At 36.4% G+C, this 22,435-nt stretch overlaps 2 protein-coding genes across 2 annotated transcripts; one reads left to right on the top strand and one right to left on the bottom strand.

Moving 5' to 3' along the window:
• Nucleotides 1–650: 650 nt before the first annotated feature.
• Nucleotides 651–4,452, top strand: Der-2 (Derlin 2). The gene is given in 6 exon segments (XM_034976573.2): nucleotides 651–1,084; nucleotides 2,070–2,303; nucleotides 3,017–3,025; nucleotides 3,027–3,140; nucleotides 3,499–3,662; nucleotides 4,037–4,452. Coding segments are annotated over 6 exon segments (759 nt in total). The 5' UTR covers nucleotides 651–991; the 3' UTR covers nucleotides 4,182–4,452.
• LOC117989168 (protein phosphatase PTC7 homolog) lies at nucleotides 4,038–22,091 on the bottom strand. The gene is made up of 5 exons (XM_034976484.2): nucleotides 21,626–22,091; nucleotides 20,255–20,434; nucleotides 19,567–19,765; nucleotides 9,977–10,233; nucleotides 4,038–9,210 (listed from the first exon to the last, which is right to left on the bottom strand). The coding sequence occupies exons 1-5, from the start codon at nucleotides 21,852–21,854 to the stop codon at nucleotides 9,161–9,163; spliced, it is 915 nt and encodes a 304-aa protein (XP_034832375.1). The 5' UTR covers nucleotides 21,855–22,091; the 3' UTR covers nucleotides 4,038–9,160.
• Between the last annotated feature and the right edge of the window lie 344 nt (nucleotides 22,092–22,435).

The raw sequence follows: 22,435 nt of genomic DNA, 5'->3' as shown, positions 1-22,435 counted from the left end.
GAAATTATTTATTAATATATATATATATATATATATTTATATTTATATTTTTAATATATAAATTTATTTTGATAAGGATTAATAGCATGAGTAAAATAAACGCGTTTAAATGTAGTCCAAAAAAAAATCAAGATTTTTAAATAAAAAAATGGTTGCTGTGCCTCACTCGACATAGATGGGTATAGTGTGTCGCGGACTTTTTTGTAGATATTTATAAGATCTACAATTAATTAGAACATTTTATGGTTCTATCTTTTATAGTTTAGGCAGCGTACGCAAAATAAGTAACTTTTCTGGTTGATTTTTTACACCTTGTGTCCGAAAAACCCAAATATCTTACGGAACCCTATTTTTTTCCAAAATAAAATATAGCCTATGTTACTCGTGGATAATGTAGCTTTCGAATGGTGAAAGAATTTTAAAATCGGTCCAGTAGTTTTTGAGCCTATTCAGTACAAACAAACAAACATACAAACAAAGTTTTCCTCTTTATAATATTAGTGTAGATTGGTCTGTGGTGATCTGTGGTCATCAACCACAGAGTACATTGAATATGTCATCAACTGATCGAGGCCTTAAAGGACTGTTACCAGGGCCGTAAAATAAATTAAAAAAAAAAAAAAAAAAATCGACTGATCGAGATCGACCCTCAATTTCATTCACAGAGTACTTTTAACATATGATTTCATTTATTTTTCGCAAAAAGTATAATTCAGTGTGGATTTGTGGTATAGTTACGAAAAGACTCAAATTTTAACCAAAATTATCTTCTTCAAGTTATCTTTAACCGACAGAATAGTGTACTAATATTTTGAAAAGTTCTTCTTTGTGTACTGTAGACCAGTAGACATTTATTTTAATCCTGATGTGGCCCAATCGTGTTGAGTTTTAAGAGTGCCTGAACTGCCTATCAACAGGCGTTATTATTGTACTAATATGCAGTTACAGTAAGGGTCATTGAGTGAAAACCATTACTTCATTGTTTTAAAAAATGGCATATCAAACACTATTGCAAGAATATATGCTAGTGCCGCCTGTAACTAGAGTTTATACGACTGCATGTGTAATCACTACTTTGGCTGTGGTAAGTAATATATAAAGCTTTAAAATATCACCTGCACTGTGAAAAGTATAATTGAATATTTGCTGCAAGAACTCATTAATTAGTAAAAATTATCAAGTCAGTTTAAAACAATTATGATCTGAGTTCTATTCATAGATGAGTAAACTGACAATATATTATATCACTTTTGTTAATGGTTATCAGTAGACCCTGATATCTTGTTGCATTCATCTAAGACATCAAAACAGACCTGCAGGCCTAGCATGCGCCCTGCGAGAAAATTTTGTCTAAGCATTATCTCGTGTTTCTTCATACAAATAAGATGAGTAAATGCGTAGACAAAATTTTCTCGTGGTGCGCACGTTAGCCTAAATGGTGTAGGTAAGGGACAAGATAACCTACCTTGGATTAAGTGGTAGTTTAAATTAAAATATTGTTAATATTTTAACAAATTGCGGTGCTGCCTGTTGGTGGCAAATCCTGTAGTCTGTCTATTTTTATCCTAGTTGTTAACTATCTATAATATAAATTTATAAAAGCGTTATAAATTAACTATCACAATAATTAACATAACATTTTTGGCAATATTTTTATGCAGCAGAATACAAAAATTGACTTTTTGTGTTTTCCTATCAGTTTTTGGTAGAAAATATTTCAGTCGGTTACATATTTTTATTTTCATATCTTGTCATCATTTTCCTAAAGTTTGAGTGAAATCTTGTTCCTCACCTACCCAAACATCTGTATTCTGTAATAATTATTGCTGCAGGTTTTCCGGAATCAATATATATGAGTAGTTATGACAATACTGACGATATATGGTTGGTTGACATTTGCTCACTATTGGCTAAATGCATTGCTGTAACAAGAATAGTATAAATTCAGCTAATCAATTCATGACAATTGCAATTGTAATAATGATTGATGCAGGTTTTCCAGGATCAATAATAAATGGTTCTAGTTATGACAATACTGATGATATAACAATGGAATTCTATTGTTTCAGCAACTGGATCTTGTATCCCCATTCCAGCTTTATTTCAACCCTATATTAATACTAAGGAAATATCAGTTATGGAGATTAGTAACAACATTCCTTTTCTTTGGCAACTTAGGCTTCAATTTCTTCTTCAACATGATATTCACATACAGATATTGTCGGATGTTGGAGGAGGGATCATTTAGAGGGAGGACTGCTGATTTTGTTGTAATGTTCATCTTTGGAGGAGTTTTAATGATTGTATCCTTTTATGACATTATCACAATATGTGCAAAACAAAACAAGAAGTCCAATCTGAAGTTGCAACATGGCGGTTTGCGCTGGTCATGGACAAAGGATTGAATACACAAGCCTGGCAGAAATAAGGTTTGTACAAAGCAATCATATGCCTTGTGTTCAGATTGGACTTCTTGTTTTGCTTGCACAATATTTGTAATATTTTAAATTAAGATAATATATTATTTGTCTGCTTGTGTACATTATGCAAACCGAGTAGTTTCAGTAATCACATCAAAAATATTTGGTAGTGTAAGCAATAACATATTACATTGGGTTGTGTTGTCATTGTTATCATCACAGCTACATCTGTGATACAATATCGCTAATGACATCATTCAACTCATTGCCGGCGCTGTGCTCGGCACAAGTCTCCTCTCCGAATGAGAAGGTTTAGGTTAGCCTGCCACGCTGGCTCAGTGCGGATTGGCAGACTATGTACCTTTGAGAACATTATGAAGAACTCAGGCATGCCGGTTTCCTCGCAATGTTTTCCTGCAGGACATTGTTTGATGTCACTATAGAATTTCAGTAAATTCTTTAGTACCATAAAAACACAACAAACACAACACTGATAACTTGTTTTTATTCTACGACTAGATAGCCCTAGACTGCAATCTTTCCTGGTGGTATTTAAAATATTATATAATTCGGTATTTTCCTCAACTAATCTACAGTTATGTGCTTTTTTTTGTTAACTTGTTATTTTTAGGTCAAGCATTTACTATTATGATTGTTTATATATGGTCAAGGCGTAATGTGTATGTGCGAATGAACTTTTTTGGACTGATGAATTTTCAGGTACTGTTTTAATAATTTTGTATACCTATCTTTTAATCTTCTAAATATATAAAAGGATTGACTGACTGACTGATCTATCAACGCACAGCTCAAACTACTGGACGGATCGGGCTGAAATTTGGCATGCAGATAGCTATTATGGCGTAGGCATCCACTAAGAAAGGAAAATTCAACCCTTAAGGGGGTGAAATAGGGGTTTGAAATTTGTGTAGTCCATGCGGACTAAGTCGCGACCATAAGCTAGTTTTATATTATAACCATACTATTATGTGTAGGGTAGGAGGTATAGTAAGCACAAAAGAAATTGGGTACTAAACTGCAATTAGGATTATGGATAATACTATGATTTGTGTTACAGGCACCATACTTACCATGGGTTTTACTGGGGTTCTCTGTTTTACTTGGTAATGCAATATCAGTTGATTTAGTGGGAATGGCCATTGGACACATGTATTTCTTCATTGAAGATGTTCTGCCGCGCCACAGAGGCGGCCAAAAGTTACTGAAGACACCAAGATTTCTGTAAGTACTTAATATTTACTTATTAATAATTATTATATAAGTACTTGTACTTTTTATTGCAAAATTAAATCCGGCCTGGTAGGAGGCTATAATATGTTCTATTTCCTTCTAAGTATTCTATTTATATTTTCTTTCCCCTTGTAGTAAGACATTCAGCAGTTTACTGCAAGCACATTAATTGCAAAACATCATAAAGTATAGTTTACAACAACTAATAAGTAATTAGAACTCAGCTCAAAGTTGTAAAATGTACTAGATAATTTTTTGCAATAAATGAGTTCTTGCAGTAAACCAACAAATTGTGCTATAATATACATTACGTACCTATACATTATTAACCAAGGTCTTTATACTTACTTTTCTCACTTTTCTAGAAAGAAATTATTTGATCCAGCGGCAGAAGATGACTATGTTCCATTGCCAGAACTGGCCAATATTCGGCCCGGAGGTTTCGATTGGAGAAATCCTCAATTTGAAGAAGATCAACCTAATAATGGCAATGAAAATGCTAATAGATAAAATTAGTACAATTTATGTTTTTAAAAATTAAGCCAAATTAATAATTTTATACATAATATGAGTTCCTTTAATCAATACAAATATTTTAAAAGAAATTTATTTATTATTGAATCAAATACATAGTGAAGTACATTCAGGACATGTTTTTGTTTGTGTAGCACAAAGATGAATTAAGGGGAAAAACGGTTCAATGAGTTGCCTAATAATATTTATTACATACACAGGAGTTTGTTCATTGTGATTATTTATTTATTAAATGATAAAAATTCAAGTTTTTTTAATTTTATTCACATATCTCATTGTTATCATATTTTTAACAAATGTTTACAAAAATAACAGAAATAACAATAGAGACAAATAATAAAATAACATTTAATTGTTAAGTATTAATTACAAATGTGGTGTGGAAAATCTGCTAACCTGTAAATCTGCTGAGAGAAAGCCAGTGCGTGCCAGACCTTCGTTACTTTATAAAAGTTTTCTCTGTGTATTGTCTCCAACACAGGGAGGAACGATCAGCGACAGCGACTATAGGATCGTGGTGGTTTTGGGAGATAACATGTAATATGCTACATTTTATCCCGTTTCCACGAGATTTTTAGAACCTAAATCCACGCGGATGAAGTTGCTGGCATCAGCTAGTAAGGAATAAATGCTTTAAAATATAAAAGACATTTTTGAATCAAATTATTTATTAGTCTAAGTCACAGGTCCACATAATATTATAAGTAATTTATTTGTAGCACATGAATTTATACAATATTGTGAATGTTTGGAGTTTGGACTGAAACTAATTTAGAGTTAACCCTCAAACTTAGTAGACCATTAAGGACACAATAGTCAAAACCATCACTACTTATTATAAAAGTGTCTCTGTCGTGTTTGTCTGTATATTCGCGCTAATTTCAGAAATTACTGAATGAATTTTCATATGGTCTTCACAAAATGTGTAGATAGATTTCTAGAGGTTCTTTTAGCTGTATATTTTTAAAGGTTTAGTGACAACAGGCTGAACTATGACGATAGAAAATCAACGGAATAGAAGTTTGAATACACAGCTTTATTGGTAAATGCTGCTACCGTTAGATTTATATGAAAATATTATAATAGCAAATAATGGTGTGCACACACATTATAAAATACCTTGAATTTGTTACAAGTATGATTTCTTCGCATTAAACAACAACTGATGGAAACCTCATTATTGCACCTATAGTACGCGACAGGTCGAGACGGTAATCGGGGAGGGAACGCCCGGCACAGCCCCCGCGCTAACCCGGTGCGGGCGAGCGCGGGTGACGTACAGGTGTGCGAGGCGTCTCTCCGCATACCCCGATTGCCATCTCGACCTGCCGTGGACCTTATCTTTTAATAAAGATTTTTGCTCGCAATATGCAGGGTAGTCATGAAACAAACTAAAGATGATTCGTATAGAAAATAATATCAAATGACAGACAAACTATGTACACCATACCTCTATTAATTAATATCGAAAAAGTAGAAAAACAAATAAAAAAGAATAATTAGGTACTTATAGTGCATACATTTAGAGATCTTACTCGCCATTTAAAATATGTGTCAACTGTCTTGTCAAAAGTAGGATTTTAGTCCTTTTTGGAGTTGGTCATGACTCCACCCCTTTCCACTTGGCAAAATTAAGAGTGTGTGACAACTCCCTGTGTGAATGTGGTCTAGACGAAGGATCAGCCTCCTACATACTCCTTTCCTGCCCCAAACTATAATTTAAACTTTATGATATCCTCCCTCCTAAAATTCCCCGTCTTTTAAAATGTTGAATGTGTCTTAATGTTAGTGTAGTCATTTTAAGTATCTATGTAATTTTTTGTAAGTAATAGGTAAGTATATTGTTTCACTAACAATATTTTAACCCTTCTATTATTTAAGATTTTTACCGGCCAATCTCCTTTTCTTGTTCTTGTCTCCTTCAAGCTACTTGAGACTGGCAAAGTGCATTGTGCTGATATGGCACTGAGAAAAGCCACATATTAAGAACTAGCTGCCCCGGCGAACTTCGTACCGCCTAACAGTCGATTATAATTTTTTAAATTTTTCTCTCCGTAAGAACCATCCCATAGAAGGTGAACCGTACTTTTGACATGACAGATGACGCATAATATGTAGAGTTAAAATGGCGAATGAGATCTCAAAATGTATGCATTGTACACAGAACCGTTAGTTACAATTTGAATATGGCTTGATAAAATCTCAATTCAATCATTATTATTATTTAAATAAAAATCAGTCTTCATTCAAACATCGAATTACACATTTATTACAACAACAAATACATAGATATCTGTGTCTTCGTCGGTGCATCAGGACAAAGGCAGAAAAGCCACAATCAACCCAAATATCTCTGTCTCTCATTAGTAAAAAGTAAAAACCAGTCATATACTAAACGCATGGACAGACTGCGTGAGGGTATAGTGCGCAAAACAATTATTCCAATCTGAACACGACACGAGGCATATGACTGCTTATTGTATAAACAAAGACAGAGGCGTCTGTACCTATGGTGCAGGGTGTGCGGCGCACGCGGGCGCCGGGTCTAAGGGGGCGCCGAGCGCCCTCTAATGCGACACCTCCAAAGATGCGTCGATGCCGGCGCTCTCAAAGACCCTACGCTCGTGTTATGGCCGACGCCGTCATCATTTAAAATTGCACCATTTGCATCCGAATTTCCGTTTGAAAATATAACTGTTAGTATTCCATTTTGACCCTGCTCCTACTAGACTAGAGGGCGCCAGGGAACTGGTTGCACACGGGTGCCACAAGGGCTAGAGACGCCTCTGAACAAAGATCTCACAGCCGGGCTAGTGTATTTACTATTTAATCTTTAGTCTATCACCTGCGCAAATTCGCACTGTTGAAACTTTAGATTGGACTACTTATTTTGCGCACACTATACCTACAGTACGCGGCAGAAAGTAATGTACACCGACCTTTAGAAGCAGATAGCAGATTTGTAGAGCCTTGTCTCTGTTGATGAGACCGACAAAACGTCATATAGGTATGAGTGGCAGAGACAACACTCTACAAAGCCGAAATGTCACTCTAATGGCCGATGTACATTACTCTCTGCCGCGTACTGTACCTATGCCATATTCAACGCGGAAGATGTAACTTGTAATACAAAAAAAGGCTTTAAAACCGCGGCGCAGCGTGTCTGCCCCGACCCTAAATTTGGTTTATTATATAACTTTATTATAGAAGTTAGTCATATACAGTACCCGTAGTACAAGATGTTACGTCTCACCAAACGAAACCAAATTCGAGAGTCGAAATACTTCCGCGTTACAGTAAACTGGATCTTAAATGCCTTGTCTTAAAGCTGAAGTTTGTCTACACTTCTACAGCCAGCGCTCCAAGCGGAAACATTGCGAAATTAAAATCAGTGGCATTGAATATTTGACTTCAATTCAAGGCTGTTTAGGTCCATTTTGCTGTAACGCGGAAGTATTTCGACTCTCGAATTTGGTTTCGTTTGGTGAGACGTAAAATCTTGTACTACGGGTACTGATGACGATTTTGGAAAAACTATCGTTTAAATAATGAATTTGATGGTTTTTAGAAACTACGCATTGAACTTGCAACTTTTGACCAGTTATTTTCATTTTATTGCTGTTATATTCTATACAGTATCACTCTGACGTGTCTCTATTGATGTAACAAGTATATGTACCAATTGCATTTATCCCTTACCTTTGGACTTTGTACCCAGTCTCTAGACGTATAGAACTATACAAATGATTAACTAGAGAGGGTAAGGGATATTTTAGCAATAGTAAATTATAATGAACAACTTTTTTTATCGTGCAATTTTAGCACCTAGATTAAGCGAGCCGGGATTTTCCGTGAAATATCCAGGTTTTAACCATACAGACAGCTCAATGAAGACTATTTACTATTAAGGATTATTATTTCGTTGATAAAATTTACTAATGGTATTTCATACCATAGACATGTTAATATTAAAAGGCGTATATAATATTTTGTGCTCGGCGATGAGAGTAGACGGAAGATAAAAACGCATCAGAGTAGAAGAGATAGCGCTCTACAGATGTGACCCAAATGTACTAGTTTCAAGTCTTCGCTTTAGATCGTACGATCTACGCCTTTTTTACATATGTATAATACTAAATGACGCCCGCGGCTTCGCCCGCGTCGATTAAGGTTTTTAAAATTCACGTGGGACTTTCATTTTCCGGGACAAAAAGTAGCTTATGTCCATTATCGGGATGCAAGCCGTCTATCTCTGTACCGAATTATATAAAAATCGGTTAAACGATGGGGGAATGGGCCATGACAAGCTAGCAGAAAGACACACTTTCGCATTTATAATATTACTAGCTGATGCCCGCGACTTCGTATGCTTGGATTTAGGTTTTTAAAAATCCTGTTGGAACTCTCAAATTATCCGGGATAAAAAGTAGCCTATGTCCTTACCCGGGTTGCAAGCTACCTCTGTACCAAATTTCGTCAAAATCGGTTGAACGGTTGAGCCATGAAAAGCTAGCAGACAGACAGACAGACACACTTTCGCATTTATAATATTAGTATGGATTATGGATTACCATAATTGTATTTCACACCATTTCATTTTAGCTCGGACAATGCAAATATACATTATCTACAATTAATTGACTTTATTAGCCACAACAAATCTATATTAAATAAAACATTTACAAAATAAATTGAAAATAATTCTGCGTAATCTAGTGGTCTAAATGCTAAGACAGACAGAAAGACATTTCGAATAAGAACTTACCAAACTTGTACAACATTTGTAGAAAAATTGTATTGCCAAAAGAAATTGACGATTGAAATTAAGCCTAAATTCAAAAGGACCAATATTTTAATTTTTTGGTGTCGTTGTTTACGCTAATGTATGCGAATGGTTTATAGAAAAACCAGTTCCTAAAAATATGTATATTCTAATAAATCACATGATGACATCTTCATAGCGCTACGATTGCGAGTAGCACCGTTATGTCGTCTGGTTTTCCTCCTGCAAATGAACAAAATTATATTTGAAAATACACATTGCACTTCGAATTCCAATATACTATATCAGTTTCATAACATTTACTTCGAAACTCTGTATTGACCAACAAATCTGTAGCAGATTTTTTCCTCTGCGTTTTGTCCGTGCAGATACGAGTAGATATGAGGCTCCTTTAGTATTTTAATATTAATTATCCGCTATTTTGCATTACGTAGCAAATTCCATAGAATGCTTGCATAGTCTTTATTCTCTCTTCATCACGTTGCCGTTAAAGTATACTATGTACTTATGTATGTATTTCAATAAATATTTACTAATTTACTCAAGAGGATGTATAGTGTTTTGTTTTGATTTCACAAATTAGCGTTTGGTATTACTTCTTGGATTCTGACTGGCTGCCGAGGCGAGGCAGGGACTCTGATAAATTGCGTACAGCCGAATTTGCTACGAAACACTTAACACATCTCAGAGGTCTTTAATTATAGTAAATATCCAGCTGGAAACGAGTAGAACTTCGGTACCTATTGTATCGATGCCGTCTTCGCGAAGGGCGACGTATAGCAGCCGTCGAATTTGCCACAAAAAAAAATCAACACTTACCTATTAACGGCCTTTAAACACCCAGTTAAAACGTAGCACTTGCCAATCACGTCGAGGCATCGCGATGCCGTTGTCGCGCGCTCTTTGTGAAGGACGACGTGTAGTAAGCAGCCGTCGAATTTGCTACGAAAAACTCAACACTAGAGGGTCTGGAACGTGTAGAGCTTACCTATCGCGTCGATGCCGTTCTGCCTCGCGCTCTTCGCGAAGGGCGACATGTAGCAGCCGTCGAAGGAGAGGTTGCGCGCCATCCACGCGATGGAGTTGGCCACAGCCTGCAGCCCCGCCTCGCCCGCCGCGGCCTGCGCGCGCCGCATCTCCGCCACCAGCACGGGCTCGGGCACGTTGTCGAACACGCCGTCCGTCGCCACGAGGATCACGTCGCCGCACTCCACGCCGAACTCCGCCGTCTCCGCCGATTCTGGCCTGTAAGCCATTCGCTAACTTCAAATACTTATTTTTACTGAAGTTGGTATATTAGGTACTTATCATACCTACAGATAAAATTGCATCGTATCATCGCGAGGGGGCGATGGGCAATTAGGACGGGGTTTTGGGGTTTTTTGTTTACTACAGAACCTTAAAAAGCGGAAGGTAAAAATAATATACCGACCTATTTTTTTTAAAAGAATATTAGCCATGTTAAATGACTAATATTCCCCTTTCCTCTCCAACTAAGCGTCAGGCTTGTGCTAGGAGTAGGTACGACAATATTACAACGGGCAGGGTTTGAGCCGTCGACCTTTCGATTTTCAGTCCACTCCTTTACCGGTTGAGCTATTGAGGCTAATAACAGGAGGTTGAGGCTATTAAACAACATAATATTATATTATTATTAATAGCCTCAATAGCGCAACGGTTCAATAAGCGGACTGGAATCCGAAATTTCGCCGGTTCAAACCCCACCCGTTGAATTATTGTCAGACCTAATCCTAGCGCAAGCTTTACGCAATTTTTTTTGTTTATATATATTAAAAACAGACAGACAGACAACAAAGTGATCTTATACGGGTTCCGTTTTTCCTTTTGAGGTACGGAACCTTAAAAATGTTATGTTGTAATGTAAGATGATGTTACCGAAACCAACGCTTTCTAACTCGTTATTTAAATATGATATGTAGTAGTAGAGGTCAAAACCAATCAATAGGTCGTTTAGTCCTTGGATTTGAATCACGCCGATAAAATTTCGGTTAAAGTCTGGCTCAAAGTTTATTATTAAAAACATTACTGTAAAAATAGTAATAGAAAAATAGAGCACGTAAATAAACAAGATTTTCCATTTAAACAAATTAAACTGTTCACGTGAGTGCTAAGAGCTGGCAAATATCCAATATACCGAAAATTCTAATATTAGTGCATGCAGAAATACAACAAACGTTATGGAATGAGAGCACATGACTAGTAACCACTAGGGTTGACACAATACGAAATTATCTACAGAATAAAAAGTCATTAATTTATAAAATGTGCAACAAACCGTTCAAACTAAAAAATATAAATTAACTTTCCTCTTTTGAAATGACGCTATTATAATAGGATACTAGACTAATATTATAAAGAGGTAAAGTTTGTAAATTTGTTTGTAGGAAGTAATCTCTGGAACTACTGAACCGATTTTAAAAATTCTTCAACCATTAGAAAGCAAACATTACTCCTAAGTGGCATAGTGCTATATTTATTTTCAAGCACTTTTACGAATCCGCGGCGAGTCGCTAATTTGGAATAAAAGGCCCTAAGTAGAATGCTTATTGTCAAGCTTGATTAATCAATTCAGAACTATCTGTAACGCTGTTGATCAATCATCATCATACTTATAATAATCATCATCATACTTATAATAAAACTGTAACAGGTCAAATTCTGTACATTGAAGATATTTTGAAAATTTTTTTTCGAGGGCACTCTATAATCGATACTGAACCCAAAACTGTAATTTTTTTCATTTTTGTCTGTCTGTCTGTCTATCTGTCTGTCTGTCTGTCTGTATCACGGCCGCGCATCACGCTGAAACTACTGAATGGATTCCAATGAAACTTGGTACGATTTGAGGTCATACTATGAGGAAGAATATAGGATACTTTTTATCCCGAAATTCAGCATGGTTCCCGTAGGAGAGGGGATGAAAGTTAAAATGTATACTTATAATAAAACTGTAACAGGTCAAATTCTGTACATTGAAGATATTTTGAAAATTTTTTTTCGAGGGCACTCTATAATCGATACTGAACCCAAAACTGTAATTTTTTCATTTTTGTCTGTCTGTCTGTCTATCTGTCTGTCTGTCTGTCTGTATCACGGCCGCGCATCACGCTGAAACTACTGAATGGATTCCAATGAAACTTGGTACGATTTGAGGTCATACTATGAGGAAGAATATAGGATACTTTTTATCCCGAAATTCAGCATGGTTCCCGTAGGAGAGGGGATGAAAGTTAAAATGTATACTTATAATAAAACTGTAACAGGTCAAATTCTGTACATTGAAGATATTTTGAAAATTTTTTTTCGAGGGCACTCTATAATCGATACTGAACCCAAAACTGTAATTTTTTCATTTTTGTCTGTCTGTCTGTCTATCTGTCTGTCTGTCTGTCTGTATCACGGCCGCGCATCACGCTGAAACTACTGAATGGATTCCAATGAAACTTGGTACGATTTGAGGTCATACTATGAGGAAGAATATAGGATACTTTTTATCCCGAAATTCAGCATGGTTCCCGTAGGAGAGGGGATGAAAGTTAAAATGTATACTGAGTTGTAATTCATTAACGCGTAGTCCGATTTCATTCATTCTTTTTTTGTTAGAAAGGGGATATTTTACAAATTGTTCCGTAAATATTTCAAGGTCATCGGCTTTTAACCGACTGTCAAAAAGGAGGTGGTTCTTTTTTCTACATCGATTTTTTCGAGATTTCTGGACCGATTTGCAATTTTTTTTTAAATCAACAAAAAAAGTTTTCGTGGTGGTCACATAAAAAATTCTGGATTCAACTCCTTAATCCTGATGCTGCAGGGTTACTGCCCGCCTGAGTTATCAAGATTCAGGAAGTGTTCATAGTGAATTCATATTGTAGGTACCAAGCAACGACTTTATTCTCAGACTTCAAGTCTCAACTCCTCAACCCTGATGATGTAGGGTACAGCACTCCTAAACTATAATGTTTCAGGAACTGCGGAGGATGCAAAATTATTTTAGGTACCAAGCATAGGCTACATCATTGAACTTCGGATCCTAACTCCTCAATCCTGATGCTGCATAGTACTGAAGTCCTAAATCGTGGGGATTTTAGAATTTCTGATTGATATATATTTTTTTTAATTAAAAAAATTGAATCGACTGTTAGGCGGAACGAAGTTCGCTGGGTCAGCTAGTATATGATGATGTATATGATTATAATAAAACTGTAACAGGTCAAATTCTGTACATTGAAGATATTTTGAAATTTTTTTTCGAGGGCACTCTATAATCGATACTGAACCCAAAACTGTAATTTTTTTCATTTTTGTCTGTCTGTCTGTCTATCTGTCTGTCTGTCTGTCTGTATCACGGCCGCGCATCACGCTGAAACTACTGAATGGATTCCAATGAAACTTGGTACGATTTGAGGTCATACTATGAGGAAGAATATAGGATACTTTTTATCCCGAAATTCAGCATGGTTCCCGTAGGAGAGGGGATAAAAGTTAAAATGTATACTGAGTTGTAATTCATTAACGCGTAGTGCGATTTCATTCATTCTTTTTTTGTTAGAAAGGGGATATTTTACAAATTGTTCCGTAAATATTTCAAGGTCATCGGCTTTTAACCGACTGTCAAAAAGGAGGTGGTTCTTTTTTCTACATCGATTTTTTCGAGATTTCTGGACCGATTTGCAATTTTTTTTTTAAATCAACAAAAAAAGTTTTCGTGGTGGTCACATAAAAAATTCTGGATTCAACTCCTTAATCCTGATGCTGCAGGGTTACTGCCCGCCTGAGTTATCAAGATTCAGGAAGTGTTCATAGTGAATTCATATTGTAGGTACCAAGCAACGACTTTATTCTCAGACTTCAAGTCTCAACTCCTCAACCCTGATGATGTAGGGTACAGCACTCCTAAACTATAATGTTTCAGGAACTGCGGAGGATGCAAAATTATTTTAGGTACCAAGCATAGGCTACATCATTGAACTTCGGATCCTAACTCCTCAATCCTGATGCTGCATAGTACTGAAGTCCTAAATCGTGGGGATTTTAGAATTTCTGATTGATATATATTTTTTTTAATTAAAAAAATTGAATCGACTGTTAGGCGGAACGAAGTTCGCTGGGTCAGCTAGTATATGATGATGTATATGATTATAATAAAACTGTAACAGGTCAAATTCTGTACATTGAAGATATTTTGAAATTTTTTTTTCGAGGGCACTCTATAATCGATACTGAACCCAAAACTGTAATTTTTTTCATTTTTGTCTGTCTGTCTGTCTATCTGTCTGTCTGTCTGTCTGTATCACAGCCGCGCATCACGCTGAAACTACTGAATGGATTCCAATGAAACTTGGTACGATTTGAGGTCATACTATGAGGAAGAATATAGGATACTTTTTATCCCGAAATTCAGCATGGTTCCCGTAGGAGAGGGGATGAAAGTTAAAATGTATACTTATAATAAAACTGTAACAGGTCAAATTCTGTACATTGAAGATATTTTGAAAATTTTTTTTCGAGGGCACTCTATAATCGATACTGAACCCAAAACTGTAATTTTTTCATTTTTGTCTGTCTGTCTGTCTATCTGTCTGTCTGTCTGTCTGTATCACGGCCGCGCATCACGCTGAAACTACTGAATGGATTCCAATGAAACTTGGTACGATTTGAGGTCATACTATGAGGAAGAATATAGGATACTTTTTATCCCGAAATTCAGCATGGTTCCCGTAGGAGAGGGGATGAAAGTTAAAATGTATACTGAGTTGTAATTCATTAACGCGTAGTCCGATTTCATTCATTCTTTTTTTGTTAGAAAGGGGATATTTTAGAAATTGTTCCGTAAATATTTCAAGGTCATCGGCTTTTAACCGACTGTCAAAAAGGAGGTGGTTCTTTTTTCTACATCGATTTTTTCGAGATTTCTGGACCGATTTGCAATTTTTTTTTTTAAATCAACAAAAAAAGTTTTCGTGGTGGTCACATAAAAAATTCTGGATTCAACTCCTTAATCCTGATGCTGCAGGGTTACTGCCCGCCTGAGTTATCAAGATTCAGGAAGTGTTCATAGTGAATTCATATTGTAGGTACCAAGCAACGACTTTATTCTCAGACTTCAAGTCTCAACTCCTCAACCCTGATGATGTAGGGTACAGCACTCCTAAACTATAATGTTTCAGGAACTGCGGAGGATGCAAAATTATTTTAGGTACCAAGCATAGGCTACATCATTGAACTTCGGATCCTAACTCCTCAATCCTGATGCTGCATAGTACTGAAGTCCTAAATCGTGGGGATTTTAGAATTTCTGATTGATATATATTTTTTTTAATTAAAAAAATTGAATCGACTGTTAGGCGGAACGAAGTTCGCTGGGTCAGCTAGTACTTATAATAAAACTGTAACAGGTCAAATTCTGTACATTGAAGATATTTTGTAAATTTTTTTTCGAGGGCACTCTATAATCGACACTGAACCCAAAACTAATTTTTTTCATTTTTATCTGTCTGTCTGTCTGTCTGTCTGTCTGTCTATCTGTCTGTCTGTCTGTATGTCTGTCTGTATCACGGCCGCGCATCACGGCGAAACTACTGAATGGATTCCAATGAAACTTGGTACGATTTGAGGTCATACTATGAGGAAGAATATAGGACACTTTTTATCCCGAAATTCAGCATGGTTCCCGTAGGAGAGGGGATGAAAGTTAAAATGTATACTGAGTTGTAATTCATTACCGCGTAGTCCGATTTCATTCATTCTTTTTTTGTTAGAAAGGGGATATTTTAAAGCTTGTTTCGATTGCTGCTGCAGGGTTACTGCCCGCCTGAGTTATCAAGATTCAGGAAGTGTTCATAGTGAATTCATATTGTAGGTACCAAGCAACGACTTTATTCTCAGACTTCAAGTCCCAACTCCTCAACCCTGATGATGTAGGGTACAGCACTCCTAAACTATAATGTTTCAGTAACTGCGGATGATGCAAAATTAATTTAGGTACCAAGCATAGGCTACATCATTGAATTTCGGATCCTAACTCCTCAATCCTGATCGTGGGGATTTTAGAATTTCTGATAGTGAATTGATATTTTAGGTATCAAGCAACGGCTTCACGATGACACTTCCAGTCCGAAACACTCCACCCGAGCGAAGCCGGGGCGGGTCAGCTAGTTACTAATAAATGAATAAAATAAAATAAAATAAAAAAGAAATAAATTAGACAATCACATGAATAATTGTAAGCAAAAGTGACATAGGCGCGTCAGCGAAAGCTGTTTCATCATCATCATCATCGTCAAATGATAGACTTTCACTGCTGGACATACGTCTCCTGTAGAGATTCCCACACGCCACGGTCTTGAGCTGCCTTTAGTTTGATGTCGTCTGTCCATCTAGTGGAAAGTTGCTTAGTTTATCATTACTTAACTAGTTTATGCTCGCGACTTCGTCCGCGTGGACTACATAAAATTCAAACCCCTATTTCACCCCTTAGAGGTTGAATTTTCAAAAATCCTTTCTTAGCGTATGCCTACGCCAAAATAGCTATCTGCATGCCTAATTTCAGCCCAATCCGTCCAGTAATTTGGGCTGTGCGTTGATAGATCAGTCACCATTTTCCTTTTATATATTTAAAGATAAAAGATAATCAATCATCCTATTTGCGTCCACTGCTGGACATAGGCCTTCCCAAGAGCACGCCACCACACACGATCCTCCGCCTTCCTCATCCACCCACTTCCCGCTATCTTCTTAAGGTCATCAGTCCAGCGGGTTGGAGGTCGTCCCACACTGCGCTTGCTGATACGCGGTCTCCACTCCAGAACATGTCTGCCCCATCGGCCATCGGTTCTGCGGCAGACGTGGCCTGCCCACTGCCACTTCAGCTGGCTAATTCGTTGGGCTATGTCGGTCACTCTGGTTCTTCTACGGATTTCCTCGTTACGGATTTTGTCCCTCAGAGAGATACCCAACATAGCCCGCTCCATAGCCCGCTGAGCGACTTTGAACTTGTGGACAAGGCCAACTGTCAGTGTCCACGTCTCAGCGCCATACGTCATCACAGGTAGGACACACTCATTGAAGACTTTCGTCTTTAGGCTTTGGGGTATCGACGAATTGAATAAAAGATAATAAGTACCCTTAAATAATTCAAGTAACGACAGTAGACTTATCTCGCCTGTAGTCTTATGACTTGTGAGTTTTGTTGTGACTGAGAGTCTTATGAGATGTGACGATAATATCCATAATGACAGTGACGACGAAATCACGATGTACGCTCATTGCTCATGTTGCGTAGCTAAGCTGATGATTAGGTACAAATAAACTAAACAATAATTGTCAAAATGACCTTTCCGTTAAATGAAGCAATTAAATACGTTAAGGTGATTACATCAATAAGGTATTTTACACCAAGCGAGAAAAAATCTAAAAATGTATAAAAAAGACAGTATTAGCAATAAGCAATCGAAAAATGTCAATTTATTTTTCAGTTTATAAAATTAATTTTATAATTAATTTTATAAAATTAATTTTATAATTAATTTTAAAGAACAACAACAATAAGATTAATAATTTATTATGAATCGTAACTGAATCTCCACTGGTTCGGAATGCCAAATTAAAAATGTATTGAATAAATAATTTGGTATACTTAAAAATAAGTAGTATACACAAGTATACACAATTATTAAACTTCTACAGACATGGTAGAAAACAATATGAGTCTTTTGACATCACTTATTATCTTTAATATAATTAAAAATCCTTGAGAATGCTGTTTATGCATTATCTTTATTGAAGTAACCTTTTGCTTCGCTTCTAATAGAGTATTCTATTGATAAAATTGTTTTCAAACAACTAATGATTATATTGAATGATACCCTCCATATTTGACTTTTAAACCAATGTGAAAAAATTTATTAGGTACAATAAAATATTATATCTGATCTATTTATCTATGATTTCGTTTTTGTAGCCAAAATGTGTAATCCAATGGGAAAGTTTTTTTAAAAAACCGGTCAAGTGCGAATCGAACTGGCACACGAAGGTTCCCATACATCGTAAAAGAAATAGTACCTACTTTAATTTTATTGTTATGAATCACAAATTCACGGTTTTCGGATTTTTCCTTTACTTCAACTTGTGCTATTAAGACATTGCTACCTGCCAAATTTTATGATTCTAGGTCAACGGGAAGTACCCCCTTTTTCGGTTTTGATTCCGTTGACTGGTATTTGCAGATAGACAAACAGACAACGAAGTGATCCTATAAGGGTTTCTTTTTTCTCCGGGGATACGGAACTCTGAAAACATTTCTTTTTTCAAACTAACTCTAAAACTTTTATCCATACCTACTAATATTATAAATGCGAAAGTGTGTCTGTCTGTCTGTCAGTCTGCTAGCCTTTCACGGCCCATTCGTTCAACCGATTTTGACGAAATTTGGTACAGAGATAGCTTGCATATACTATACATATATGCTACTTTTTATCTCGGAAAATCAAAGAGTTCCCACGGGATTTTTAAAAACCTAAATCCACGCGGACAAAGTCGCGGACATCATCTAGTTTACTATACAATTACATGTATTGAAATTTCATTTCTATTCATCCATCATATTGTAGGTATTTTTGTTACGAAGGCAATTTATTTTCGTGAAAATTTTGAAACACGGTCGTAATGTTACCGTCAATCTGTATAGACTGGTATTCTACAGAATACCTCGGCATTCCATAGAATACATTCAGGCAATGCATAAAATGTTATTTATTTCCTAGGCATTCTATACAACCCCAAATGTTCGACCGAAAAAGTACGAGGTATAGTCAAACCGGCGGCAGCGCGGCGGCCGAAGAGATCATAAGCATAAAAATATATGGACTAAGAGCCCGCGAGAGCCAGAGTCCAGACTTTCCTTATTTTATAAAAGCTGAAATTTTATCTGCGTATCGTCCCCAACATATGAAGTTTGGATTATGGTGGCTTTGGGAGATAACTGTAGGGCGTTATCTTCTTCTTATTATTTCATTCCATCACTATTTTTTTAGATCATCTTATCGTAATATTAGATGATGCCCGCGACGATTTAGGTTTTTAAAAATCCCGTGGGAACTAATTGATTTTCCGGGATAAAAAGTAGGCCATGTCCTTCCCCGGGATGCAAGCTATATCTGTACCAAATTATGTCAAAATCGATAGGACGGATGAGCCGTGAAAGGCTAGCAGACAGACAAACAGACTGACAGATAGACACACTTTCGCATTTATAATATTAGTATGGATTATTGCGGGTTTTTCTACTTTTTTTCATGTAGGTATTCACATAGTTTTTAGTATGGCTTTTTGTAGCTTTAGCTTCTCTTTCTTGCTGGGGTCGTTTCAAGTAGGTTCAATCGCAGTTATGTAATATAATATTTATAATTTAGTTATCTAATTTTAAATTTATGGATTGTAACCAGCTTAATGACCCAAATAAAAAGAATCCATCTACGGCAGAGACGCGTGACATATGGACGACATAACTCAATATACCCTTCCATAATTATTGAGCAAAAAAAAAAATGGCTGACTCACCTATCGCTAAGAACGTTCCTGTCGTGCCCGGGTGGTGGCAGGCTGAGCTGGTAGGGCGTGTTGAAGTAATGCTGCTGCTCGTGCGAGCGGTGCACCACGCGCCCGCCGCGCACCACCATGAAGCCGCTATCGCCGATGTTGGCCGCGCGCATTATCGACTCGTTGCGGTCGAGGATCATAACGCACGCTGTGCTACTACCTATAACCACAGAATACTCAATGGTATCTTATAAGAACACAAGAAGAATTAGTAGAAGTTAAATAATTATAGCAGAATAAATAATTATAGTTGATGTGGAGTTGTAGTTGTAACTCAGAACTACATATTTTTGGATGCCATTTTTGTTTTCAATGTACGAAGTGTTTTCCGAGTATGCAGTGATCAGTAAATAAAGCTAACAATCTGCTATTTTACGGTAGATTTTGAGAGTTTCGTCATAAGTCACGAGACAAGACTTTGAATACGAAAATGTATGGAGTTTCGGAGTGTACTGTGACGACGACCGCGCCGTGACGTCTACATATTATTTGCTTATACGGACGTAATAATTAATAAGTAGATAGTCCCTACTTATTAATACCTACTAGGTACAAATTAAGTATAACTGTCTTTTGGTACCTACTTACAAAAAAATTAAAATGTTGAAACAAATTTAAAAACCTAAACATTGAAAAAAAAATATCTTACCTAAAATAGGTTTTTTATGTTCTAGTAGCTCATAGTAGGACTTCGCCAGGAGGTCTCCTGGCTCTGACATTTTGAAGTGCCCCATCCGGACAAGCCTCTCACATGTCCTCATAAGATATGATGAGAATTCCCCAGGATCAATGCCGTAAGCACGCCAGCCTCCCACTCCATCAGCAACTCCTATGGACATTTTATGTATTATATTGGTTTGTCTAAATATATAAAAGGAAAAGGTGACTGACTCACTGATCTATCAACACACAGCTCAAACTACTGGACAGATCAGGCTGAAATTTTGCATGCAGATAGCTGTTATGACGAAGGCATCCGCTAAGAAAAGATTTTTGAAAATTCAACCCCTAAGGGGCTGAAATAGGGGTTTGAAATTTGTGTAGTCCACGCGGACGAAGTCGCGAGCATAAGCTAGTATAATATAATTTAAAATACATTTGCCTGTAAATTGTCTCTTACTTCACCACTATTAAAACTATAAAACAGACTTTTACCACTCTTGGGCACTAAAAATATTGGCACACAGTTATTAACTTACAAAGCTGTGAGGAAATATTCATATATGGAATAGAATGGTCACCATACAAAACAGCTGTTTCAATTAATCACCTCGATAAAGATGGTTACCAAGGTGTTTTATAAAATCAAAATTCATCACGTAAGTACCTCTGCTTGAACAAGAGGGACTATAGCGGCCATGCTAGTTGCTTGTCTATTTGATCTCTGTGCCACTGTAAAGTATATTTTACAGCTTACATGACCGAATAAGCCCAGCCTGAGATATTCACGAAAATCCATTTGTGACCTTTAACCCTTTGTAAAATTTTAAGTGGCACTCGGATTCATGGTGCCTTTGTTATTTCACTTAAGTAGATCTTATCAAAATCCAATTTTCTTAGTTTTTGAAGCAGATTTCTAACGCTCCTGGGCTTTAAAGTGATTCAATACATATACAAGTAAGTACTTAACTGTGTCTTCCTGTGTTCTTACCTATTCTTTTTGTTTCATGTTAAAGAAATTAGTTGTTTTCATTTAGATTGGCATGCCCTATTATTTTTATTTATTTAGTAAACTCCACAAACATGAAATACAAATTAGACATACAAATTTATGATGATATATTTTTATATAAGGTCTTAAGATATATTTTTGCAAAACATTTATCAATATTATAATATTTACTAAAGTAAATAATTTATTATAACTACTGTGTGTTATTTGTTAGCACCTAACTATTAATGAAACTTAACTGCAATGGTTATTAATTTGTTATGTAGGTACCTAACAATAATAATTACTATTCCACTTTGACTTCCTCTGGGTGATCAATACTTTGCTTATCAAAAAATTTTAACTTACCAATGACATCTGCATTGTTGAAATTTGTGGAAAACCATGCGTCGTCTCCAAACTGTCCTTTATGAGATCTTCCATTAGCAATGTCTTTAGGAAATCCACAAACCACTGATACTAAATAAGGATGTTTCTTATTCGAAATGTTTAATTCAGCAGCATTTGAAAAACTCGAAAGTCCATTTCTAATAGCACGTGATAGCACTCTACCTGTCCAGAATATAGACTGCATCATTCAATTGTGGTGTACTTTGATACCAGGCCCCATTCACAAACGCATTTTCATTAATGAGCCCATTTTGGAAGTCCATGAGAGATTACACAACAAAATTGATTAAAACAAAAACAACGCAATCAACATAGCTATTCTACAATTTTGGTTGCTGAACATACGTACGGTAACCATACACACAACACCATACAACACACAAAATTACAAAATAAATGAAATCATGTCTTGTGACTTTCTGACTGCTGACCACCAATGTTGCCAGCTGCTTTCCAAAAAATGCTATAAACCAACCTAAAACTGCAGACGGGAAAATGCCTTGTCTTCTATGCCTATGGAAAATGCACTAGTGACTAGAGTGCTAATTGGTCAAAAAATAGCTACTAGTTTGTTGATTGAAAATAGAATAAAACGAGTTCGTCTCGAGGTCAATTCTAGTTCGGCTCTAGTTCGGCTCGAGTTCGATTCGAATTCAACTCAAGTTCGACTCGAGTTTGACTCTAGTTCGACTCGAGTTCGTCTGGAGGTCAAATTGTAGTTCGGCTCGAGTTCGACTCGATTTCGATTCTAGTTCGACTCGAGTTCGA

The sequence above is a fragment of the Maniola hyperantus genome, chromosome 15 (assembly GCF_902806685.2).
Source record: "Maniola hyperantus chromosome 15, iAphHyp1.2, whole genome shotgun sequence".
Lineage (NCBI taxonomy): Eukaryota > Metazoa > Arthropoda > Insecta > Lepidoptera > Nymphalidae > Maniola > Maniola hyperantus.
This window is presented reverse-complemented; position numbering and strand designations above follow the sequence as displayed.